General features: G+C 41.0%; 1 protein-coding gene across 3 annotated transcripts in view; it reads right to left on the reverse strand.

The window, feature by feature from the left end:
* Positions 1–1,239: 1,239 nt before the first annotated feature.
* The window catches only part of Uri1 (URI1 prefoldin like chaperone), a 63,229-nt gene continuing 53,276 nt past the window's right edge, over positions 1,240–11,192 (reverse strand). For all 3 annotated transcript variants that reach the window (XM_040735428.1, XM_040735427.1, XM_040735426.1), the window contains 5 exons: positions 9,525–9,693; positions 7,472–7,808; positions 5,877–6,016; positions 4,932–5,175; positions 1,240–2,911 (listed from right to left, as the gene is read on the reverse strand). In XM_040735428.1, the coding sequence (XP_040591362.1) occupies positions 2,729–2,911; positions 4,932–5,175; positions 5,877–6,016; positions 7,472–7,808; positions 9,525–9,693 (1,073 nt within the window). In that variant the 3' untranslated portion in view covers positions 1,240–2,728. The remainder of the gene's footprint in view (positions 2,912–4,931; positions 5,176–5,876; positions 6,017–7,471; positions 7,809–9,524; positions 9,694–11,192) is intronic.

Genomic DNA, 11,192 nt, shown 5'->3' on the forward strand with positions numbered 1-11,192 from the left:
CACCAAACAAGCCACTTCAGTCCGTCCCTGTTCATTTCTTTGCCCCACACCGAAAAACCTGACATACACGCGTGCACGCGCGTGCGCACACACACACACACACACACGTGCCTGCTATTTGTGCAGAAGAAATAAATGCTGAATCAGAAACTGAAAGCATAGGTCCCTTACAGTTGAAAGATGGACACTCAGGCAGAATAAACCGTTTCAGTGAGATCGGTTCCCCAGCGTCTCATGGTGGTGTAAGAGGAAGAGGCAGTGAGCAGAGGCAAAAGAAGAGTGATCTCTCACTCAGCTCTGACTCAGAACCACATTGACTTTCACAGACCTTTTACATGCCTCCCAGATAAACTATTAGCCCAGCCAGGATATGAGGCGAAGCCACGGTAAAATACAAAGAGCAACAAATCAACCCAAGGGGCAACACAATCCCAGCGAAGGCGGTGAAAGGGGAAAGGTAACACACGGAACCAATCAGAGGAACTTGGGGCACTGGGTTCGTGACTCCTACTGTAAGGAACTGCACACAGTGGAAGACAGTGTGTTTCTCCCAGGGGTAGACAAGCAGCAAACTGCCTCCATGTGCTTCACAGACAAATGTGCGTTAAGAGCCAGGCTAGCTGATGTTGGAAAGAGACATCACAAATATGGAAATCAAATGAATCATGCAGTGTCAGATCAGAATCAAGTCTCGGTACAGAGGTATAGTTTTAGCATGTGAATCCATTAGGGTACACACGTCAGTTCTGCCGACTAGATAGGCTAGGCACTGGCTGGCCTCTAGGCACCATTGTCTTAGGAATGAGGGCTTCTAGGAGAAGCTCATTCTAGGGCTGGGATAGAAGAAAAAAGGCAGAAAATAAGCCTGTAACGTTTGTTTGTGTTTAAGAGTGAAAATACTCATCTGAGAGAACTTATCTTGAAGTGAGACTATGGACCCAGCCCCTGCACCCAGGATAGGAGGACATCAAGTTCAAGTCCAACCAGGGTTACACAGTGAGGTATTGCCTTAGAAAAACTAAAATTTTACATTCCTAAATGAAAGTATAGTTTCAAGTCACAATTTAAAACTTTACAGACTGACTCTATGAAACTGATACTGTTTTCATCTGGGTCTTCAGCAGAAGACACACACACACACAGCTGGATATGTTTTCTTTGCTTCTACCATCAAGGCATTATGTGAGGGGAGACTTACTAGAAAGAAGAAACACAAAATACATAAAAGCAGGCTCAAGGTACATGGCACGAACATTGTTTAATGACAGCACACTTGAGGTTACATGTCGAGAGATACAACAGTCCTATGGGAGGCTTATATCTGGAGGTTAGCACAGAAAGCCTCGCTTAAGTGGCAGCCAGGGAGGAGGAACAGGGTGCCCCTGGATTGGTTTTGGTTTGGGAGTTGGGTAATCAGAAAGGAAAAAACCATTGTACAAAATATATGTACAGACGATCAACACTGGCTAGAAAAACATTATATTTTTAGGCAGCCTTTCAAATTCAATCCCCTGTTGTAAATTATCCATTAATGGATTCAAACTCATCCCTTTATCATTAAAATGCATATTTCAAAAAACTTTGACAGTGGCACTGCTCTAGTTACAACTTCAACTTTTCTAGGACATAATTTCACTTTGTTTAAGCAAGAATTCATTAAAGAAACTATAAATAACCTTTAAATATTTAGCCATGAATAGGGGGTGGACTGGGTTTGATGGCTTTAGTACTAATGCGGAATGCTTTTTAAAAGCTACATTTTAGCATGCATCAAGCTAATGATCAACACTTGCAGAGTAATGGTCAACCTGAGACTGAATGTGTCTTTAAGGCTTTTGGCTACAAGTAAATACATTTTTTTTCTTTTTTACTGGTAGCAAAGCAGCCTTGAAGAATGAAAATATGAGGAAGACTGAAACACTTAAAAAAATCTTTATTTTAAAAAAATCTATTTTTTAAAGCATCTAGACAAATTTTCTCTCCCAAAGAACAATTCCAGTAAAGACTGTATGCACAGGGAAAAAGAGGTGCTTGTGGGACTTTAGGAATTCAAGAATCTGTGGTGTGGTTTGATAGCATATACACAAATCAAAGACATTTTTATACACAATCCTAAACCAGGAAGTTCACAACATTTTAGAAACCAAGTTCCATAAAAATTTTACTTGCAAAAAAAAAGTTGTACAAAATATTATTCTTCGAGTCAAAATTTCCCTTAGGGTTTGTACAGCTTCTTGCCTTAGACATTCCAGTATGACATCCAAAGGAAGTTTTTCAAAGAACCACCTAGCTGTGTAACCTACAAGAGATATGTAGATTTCTTTAAAGTGCCTTTAAAATGTGAAAGCGAGTAATATAATTGTTGAATCTATTTGAAAATTTAAAAGTTTCTTTAGCACAGCCCATATGGCAAGCACAACATCACAGCTGGCACAAAACTGCCTGTGTTTAGCTGGAAACACAAAAACAATGCATGACAGTATTCTTTGAAAAGTAAATCCAAATGCTGCTACCGCATCCTAAGGCCAATTAGACAGTATTCAGAGAATTAACAGAGCCAGCAGAGTATTACAGTATTCAAACATTTACTGTGACGTTTTAAATGCCACTGATGAAGGTGAGAGAACTCTTGCCACGTGAAGCAGGGTGTCTTTCCAGCCCCATGGGCTGAATTTGCTGTGTGTCCTAGAGTGAAGCTTGAGCTCAGAAGGTAAAGACCATCTCCTCTCTAGTTTCTCTGCTGCAATCTGGCAGCTTTGAACTTTGAAACCCTCTTTGCAGGTTCTTCCGATGCTTCTGGCAGAACTTCTTTTCGCTCTGGAATAGTGGGTAGGGCAGGATGAGCAATGGCTGAGTGTGGTGCTAAGGAGGGGGATGAGAATTCTTTTTCTATTACAGTCCCAGAAAAAGCCTGTAAGACAAAAGCGTATGGTGCTAAATGTAAATAAAACGCACACAAAAAAAATCTTTAACCTCCATTACCAAGAGTTTTTAAAGAAAACTAAAATAACAATAATTCTGGATAATAAACATCAAAATACTGATTGCTCACAGAACCCAAGTAACATCATTTTTCTTTCTTCTTTTTCTTCTTTTTTTTTATGTTTGTTTGTTTTTCAAGGCAGGTTCTCTCTGTGTAGCCCTGGCTGTCCTGAAACTCACTCTGTAGACCAGGCTGGCCTCAAACTCAGGAGATCCACCTACCTGGAATTAAAGGCATGTGCCACCACCACTCCATTTAACATTATTTTTCTTAATTACACCATCAAATACACGGAATTTTTTTATGATGAACATATAAGAAAGCAAAATGCAAGCTGGGTGTGGTGGCACACACCTTTAATCCCAGCATACAGGAGACAGAGGCAGGCAGATCTTTGTAAATTTGAGGCCTACCTGATCTACATAAGGGGTTCTAAAACAGTCAGCACTACACAGAGACACCCTATCTCAAAAAAAAAAAAAAAAAAAAGAGGGAGGGAGGGAGGGAGGGAGGGAGGGAGGAAGGAAGGAAGGAAGGAAGGAAGGAAGGAAGGAAGGAAGGAAGGAAGGAAGGAAGGAAGGAAGGAAGGAAGGAAGGAATATGTAAAGCATTTATCTCTTCTGTCTGGGAAAACACAAAATGACAAATAACCCCGCACCCCCAAACACACTTCATTATCTCCAGCTATCTGTGGTACATACTACATACAGACGCTACAAGGGTATAAATAAGGCTTCTGTCCAGGCTCCCTTACCTCCCTGGGCTTGACAGTCAAAGCTTTGTTTCATCAACGCAGGTGCTTCCCTTGTGGGACTTAGGTATGCAAGTTTTCAAGTTCTTTATTGCACTTTGCCTCCATTTTTTTTTAAAGGTCAGTAAAAATTAAAAAACAAAGGTGCTGAGACTAATGTGAATCAGAACAGCTTTCAAAATTCTAAGACAATTAACCCAATGGCACAAATTATCCATGTCACCAAAAAACAAAATCACTCTTCCTCTGTGTTTATAGAACTTCATCTAATCAAAATCAACTATGTTCAACCGGAATGAGAAAACTAAATGACATATAAATCGTCAGATTGTCTTGATGCGTCTTTTTATATCAAGAAAAATGGAGATCAGCCGGGCATTGGTGGCGCACACCTTTAATCCCAGCACTTGGGAGGCAGAAGAAGGTGGATCTCTGTGAGTTCAAGGCCAGCCTGGTCTACAGAGTGAGTTCCAGGACAGGCTCCAAAACTACACACAGAAACCCTGTCTCCAAAAAAAAAAAAAATATGAAGACCAAGGAGTTACTTTTTAAACTGTCTAATATTTGGAACCTCTCCCATGCTAAGAACTTAAGCATAAACTGAAGACTTTAATTCTGACACATGAAGTTTTTAGTACGTTCTACTTAGTTTTGTCTACCAAGTGTTGAAAACTAAGACAACATATCACTTGGTTTAGAAACCACTGTCAGTCAGTTCTTTGGCACTTTTGTCAAGTAGCCCACTTCTTACACTTAACTTTTCCTTTTTTTGAAATTGTTCGTGTGTGCCACAATGCACGTGTCCAGGTCAGAGGACAACTCGTGGGAGCGGATTATTTCCTCCCATGTGGGCTCATCAGGACGGCAGCAGGCACCCTTAACCACACAGCCATCCCACTGGCCCTCTGTACTGTTTTTTTCTTTGCTTCTTCCGCCCCCTCTTCTCCATCTTATCCCACCGAGCAGAATGCCCCTCCCTCACAGCATTTGAGGCCAAGCTGCTGAGCTCAGAGCGCTAACTTCTAAACACTCCATGCTATCATGATGAGCATGAAGCCTTCATAGTATCTTAAAAATGTGTCTGAAAAACAAAAAATCACAAACTGAGGATTAATAGGATCCCCTTTGACTTTTTAGGATAAACCACAAAGCACGGGGCTGTGAGATATAAAACAAACAAAGAACTAAGACACGGACCTCGGACACTCCTGAGGGCAAAGGCTTCTTGGGGTGGTTTTCCTGCGGCTCTTCCAAACTGCCCCCGCTGGCGTCGGTACCTGCGGCCTCCTCACTGCTGAGGCTTCTCAGAGCGCTGCGCCTGTCGTCCACGTCAGCTGCGCTGCTCTCACTGGTGTCGCTGCAGACACTGTTCTCTCTGCTGCGAGACTTCAGGATCGACTTCCGAGGGACATACTCTCCATTCACAACATCCACAAAGACTCTGCAGCGTTCAAAAACTCACTTCACTTTAGGGGCTCATAACCGAGAAGACCTTCACAAAGACTTCTTGATTTTTCTCCTGTAAATTAATCTAAGATCTGTTTTTTTGAGGTCATTTGCTGGAGACAGGGTCTCACGTAGCTGAGGCTAATCCTGTCATCTTCATATCCCAAGTGCTGGAGTCACACATGCCTCACCAAACCCAACTGAGCGTTCTTGCTAAAACGCCTTCTCTAAAATGTCACACTCAGAGTAAGTTTGCAACTTCACAGGACCTACCTTATATTGCTTTCGAAGATGAGTTTGGGACCCAATAAAATACAGTGTGCTACTTACAAATATGTACAGGTGGAAACAGCTTGAGTTGCCAAAAATCTTATACACACCTCTTTCAAAACATGAGGAATTTTTACCAGTTTGCAAATATGGGTCATAAAATGGCATTTTCAAGCTGCTCCCACTCTGACAGGTGAAAATACAGGACAAGCTCACGAGAACTGTGGCGGGCAAGTTCTAGAAGGAGCACCAGCCTGCAGTGCTCCAGGGACATATGAAGAGGACTATGAGGAAGAAACCACCAGCACCCCAGCTGCTCAGGCGGCAGGCTGTGCGGAACGTGGTCTCTCGCTCTCTGAGGGGAGCCAGGAGACTGCCCCCTGCAAACTGGAAAGGGAAGGAAGGGCCACCAGCGTCTTCACTCACCTGTAAATGTCAGCGGGGCTCCTGATTGCAGGCAGCTCATGGGTAGCATGGCTTCCGGCACTGCTCTTTCGTTTCCGTTTGGCTTCCTCTTTCTTTTCACTGAATTTTAAAGTGGTATTCTTCCCGGTGTTTATTCGAACCTAAAATTGATTCACAAGAAAAAGGGGAAAAAAAAATAAAAAACAGTCAGAAAAAAAAAAATCAAGTCCCAGAGTAAAAAGAAAACAACTGTATAGTTATCAGCAAGAAACACAGCTGAAATTTTCTGGCACTGAAATTATGTGTGTGACCAAGCTGAGTCTTTTGTCTCATGTCTACAACACTACATCTTCTTCAAGAGTCTATTCTATCACTAGCCTTTACCACTGCATGTAAGGCAAAATACATTTAACCTAAATTCCATACTGACTATTAGCCTCGCCTCCCCGGTTCTCCTGACAGATGCATCTGTGGGTCAGTCCATGTGCTGCAAGCCTGCGTAACAGGTACAACAGCATGCAACACTCAACCATCCAACTGCTTAAACACCACTCGCTACCTCCAGAAAACAAATCAGACTAAGAAAAAGCCAAATGTGCTCAAGACCATAAGCTACTCAGCTGTGCTAAGCGGGCATTTCGTAATATTCCTTCTAAGAGTATTTGTGTGTTTGTCTTTTATCTAAGGAGAATAAGAAATATTAAAAGGCTGGAGGAAGGAAGATATCAACAATGTTTCAGTTTCAACTGTTCACAAAAAATTCCAAAGACCCTTCAGCTTAATGAGAATTAAGACTTCTAATAGGGCAGAGATAACTAAAGCTGAAGAAATATCAAGTTAAGTATTAAGATGTCTCCTTAGATAATAACCAGATACTGCAGACTGCCCTACAGACCCACCACTAGGGAAGCCGCTCGCTGCTGACTAGTTTACAGGCCTTCAGATTCCCTAAGACTCATACTCCAGGCCTTCAGCACAGTGCACAGAGCAGAGGGAAGGTGGGCAGGGACGGGGGACTGATGGTAGCCTACCCTTCACCCACAGTTAGTCCACTCTCACCTATTTTAAATACTCGGCTTCTACAGCTGGGTATGGAAGAACAAAAGCTTTCAGTACTAAAGTCAAGTTTGAAAACAACGGACCAAAAGATCTCTATAGTCAATCTCAGCTCCAAAATGCTACAACTCTAAACCCATTATTACATGGCTATATTTAATTTGTCAAAAAAAAAAAAAAAAAAGACCTGGCTTTAATTTCCCCCAAATTTTTCCTTATTGCTCAGGATACCAGTACTCACTTGACACCCACAGAAAAACAAACCTGATGTATAATAAATAAATAATTTTCAGATCCAAAAGCAAACCAAATGCTCACAATTTAATCTTAAGAGAGCCCTGGAATAAGGACAGATGAGTCACAGTCACTGCGTTCGAGTTTGGTGTGGCCACCATCAGCTAACTACTCCTCTTTTCCTAGTAAGGTGCACTGGTCAGATAAGCAGAAAGGATGCTCTTCCTGTTTGGCAGAATTTACAATCTTAATTACTGTTAATGTTTTTCTCTTTAAAATACAGTACAGACGATGTTTAATGATAACAAAGTCACAAGAATACAAACCCTTTTAGGCTCAACAGTATGAGAGAAATATATTGTTGGTACAGAATTATCTGCTGAAATAGCATGGTCACTTTCATCATCGTCGTCGTCGTCAACATCGTCATCATCTTCTTCATCTTCTTCGTTGCTGTAAGAATCTGAACCATTCACTGAACAGTTCAAATGGCGACTGGCTTGACCATTAGGGAGTCCTGCGTTTCGAGCTTGCGTACCACGGCTGCCAGAGGCGAGGGGATCAGTCACTGCAGGCGCCGTGTTCACGCCTGTGCCGTTAGCCCCCTTTTCCTCCTCAGAAGACACTGTGTCTTCGCCATTCGTAATCACAGTATCAGGTTTACTAGGTGAAGAAATAAGAGCATTAATAAGATCAAACAAATAGAATTAATAGAAGCCGGGTTCTTACACACCTCGTCATACTGTAGCTACTCAAACATAAGAACTCACAGGACACATGTATTTTTATCTCTGGACACTGGCCAGATGTAGCATGAACGTAACATAATTAACAAATATGCCAGTTGTGGTGGTGCACACCCTTAATCCCAGCACTAGGGAGGGAGAGGCAGGCAGACTTCTGAGTTCAAAGCCAGCCTGGTCTACAAAGTGAGTTCCAGGATAGCCAGGGCTGCACAGAGAAACCCTGTCTCAAAAAAACAAAAAAACAAAAAAAAGTAAAGAGGGGAGGGGGGGGGAGGGAGGGAGGGAGGGAGGGAGAAGGAAGGAAGGAAGGAAGGAAGGAAGGAAGGAAGGAAGGAAGGAAGGAAGGAAGGAAGGAAGGAAGGAAGGAAGGAAGGAAGGAAGCTTGTAAGAGGATACCTACCCCATTTCCTGAGACTAACTCCTGCTACACAGGAGTCTGCTCAGTGTTCTCTCCCCCATCCCCCACACACCTGTCTCTATTTCAAGTTCCCACATATAAATCTGTAATAAAGCCTCTGTTAAACTAAAAGAGAAATCTTTAAAAATAGGTGTTCTATTTTTAAGAACAGAAATTAATGCACCAAACCCCCAAACTACAATATACCATTATTTTTTATTTTTGACTTCAGAAATTTTTATGACAGAGTGTACTGGAATTTTTCAAGATAAAGGATTTCTACATGTGCACAAAAACATATATTTACACACAAATGCACATTTATCATGTTTCATTCCATAAAGGATCTGAAGACCTTACAAAAATAACAGAACTAAAAATGCAACAGAAATGAAATGACATCATGCAAATAGAGAAAATCATGACTAAGACTCCTAAAACCAGCACTGGCTTTAAAAAATGAACTGGTTGGTACTAGTGACCAAAAGGCCCTAACAATTCATTGGTGAAACAGTTGAGGAAGTTTTTTTGTGTCCTATTTTTCACATAAACTAATTGCTGCATATGGTACATCATTTAAGCAAAATAATATAGGAACCTCTGAAGTAGCAAACTTCATGTAGCACTGTGACAGTTCTGAGTGCTAATGTGTATTTCAAATGACAGTTTGGTGAAGTTTCTTGTACACAGAACTACCTGATTACAAATTGCCTACTCAATAAGCAGAAAGTTTGGAAAAGCAAGGACAAACATTTTACACTATCAAATTTAACTTCAAAACCAATTTTTCTTTTGAACAAGTCATCCAAGGACACACCATTATCTTGAGAATAGTATAAAATTATATCATTTAAAATGTGTTATTTAGGAGTGGGGGCTGTGGCAGTATAGAATAGAATAGTGTCTTGTAGTTCAGTCCCTAGCACCTCAAAAAATAAAGCTTGGTTACCTTTAAGTTTTTTGTTAGTATTTAATGCAATTACTGACTATCAAGTATAATTACTTCATTATAACATGGTGAGATCTGAGTAACACTGATTATGGTTTTCAGTGTGGGTATGCATAAGAACATCAATGTGCTTTCCTTTAAAAAAAAAACTGCAAGAACAATATTCATCTGAGGGCAGAAGAACTGCTGATAAGTCTACAGTCCCTGCATTTTCTTCAATGAGCACACACTGTCTTATAAATGAGCAAAGATACATATTATTTTGGAAAAATAATGTCATTAAGCACCTATCAAGTTCACCCAGCAATTCTTCTTGTCTCTCTAGCTCTTCAAGTCGAGCCCATAATTCCTCATCAGCAAGTAAATCCTTGGGTTTTACATCATCTTCAAAATCTGCTTCAAAAACATCTGAAGTTTTAGGTTTGGAATGAGGTTTATGAGCAATTCGTTGTTTTCCTATTTAAAAAGGAAAAAGACACAACTTAATAGTCTATAAGAGAAAGTCAAAGTTCCCATCTGGTAAGACCTTCTTTTGGGGAGAGGAGTGTTGAGAAAGAGGGGCCACTTCACAAGAGCAGCTCAGCCTCCTGAACCCCGCTCAGTTAGGCAGTTCAGAGAAGGGCACACACCTTAGGAGGTATGAGGAGCTGCTCTGGGACTTCAACACCACACAAGCCCAGAGTCAAGGTGCACCCTGGTCACAATGCAAAATTCCACCCAAGTAATATCCACTCACCAACGTAACTCAAGAGACTCCATTTACTACAGTGATATGAAACGCTCTGCCATAGGACACTCCAAACCCTAAGGCACTGCCAAGAATGCGTATCCCAGGAGGGATTGATAGACACTAATCTCTGGAAAGTTCTATTATAATGCTATATATGAACAATGCTGTCTTTTAAATTGCTTTATTTTATTTGCAACTGTCACGTGGGGGCAGGAGATAGATCAAATATGAACACAAAACTATCTGCTTTTCATTTAAAAATAGATTTTTCTTAATAAAGCAAATTAAAGTTTTGAAGGCGGTAATGTGAAGCCAAAGTACTATCTGTTATGAGAAACTATTCTACCAGATGACCTCAACTCCATCCTTTCAAATTCCCCTCTCAAACAACAAATAATCCTTTATGTAAAAATGTGACACATATATTGAAGTTTCCCTCTTTTTTGGTTTTGTTTTTGAAGACAGGGTTTCTCTATGTAGCCTTGGCTATCCTGGAACTAACTCACTCTGTAGACCAGATCCACCTGCCTCTGCCTCCCAAGCACAGGATTTAAACACCAGTGTCTGACTGACTTGAAGTTTTCTAAACTTAAAAACATTGAAATTATGTGTGACTGCCTCTTTCTGAGGCAGTACTAATTCTACCGTGGTGACAATGTTCATGCTGCAGACTTTTAGCACATATAATTCTTCATCGGTCACCCCAAACAAAACTGTCTTTCTTTGCCCTGCTACCTGCTTCCTCTACTTCAACTTACGAAGCACTGTGACTGCAACTGGCTTCTGTTGGTAACTCTCTTTTCAAGCAGTGTGAACTTGAAAAATAAATGTTGCAAATCTACAGGTACAAATTACATCTTAAACTAGTCAAGACCTTAGAGTACAGAATAACAGGTGAAGGAGCCACTTTCGTCACAGGATAATCCCAAATTTGCCCCCCATCCTTGGCCTGTGCAAAAGTGCTCTAGGTACTGAGACGCACAGGCTAAAACATGTTGACAGATCATCATTCTTCAAAAACTCTGTCTAAAGCTTAAAGATGAAAACCAACAGCTCTTGACCAAGCCAAGGTCAAAGATCAAATGAGGAGCAGATTCACATCTGGAGAATGGGTCTCTGGGGCCTCTAGAGAACTCTAGGGGTGGAAAACAGTCATGCAACCTACCACTTAAATACAATAGTCAGAAAACACGCTTTTAATCAAAATTTAAGTTTATGTAAAAAT

The sequence above is a fragment of the Mesocricetus auratus genome, unplaced genomic scaffold, assembly GCF_017639785.1.
Source record: "Mesocricetus auratus isolate SY011 unplaced genomic scaffold, BCM_Maur_2.0 Super-Scaffold_100046, whole genome shotgun sequence".
In the NCBI taxonomy this organism is placed as follows: domain Eukaryota; kingdom Metazoa; phylum Chordata; class Mammalia; order Rodentia; family Cricetidae; genus Mesocricetus; species Mesocricetus auratus.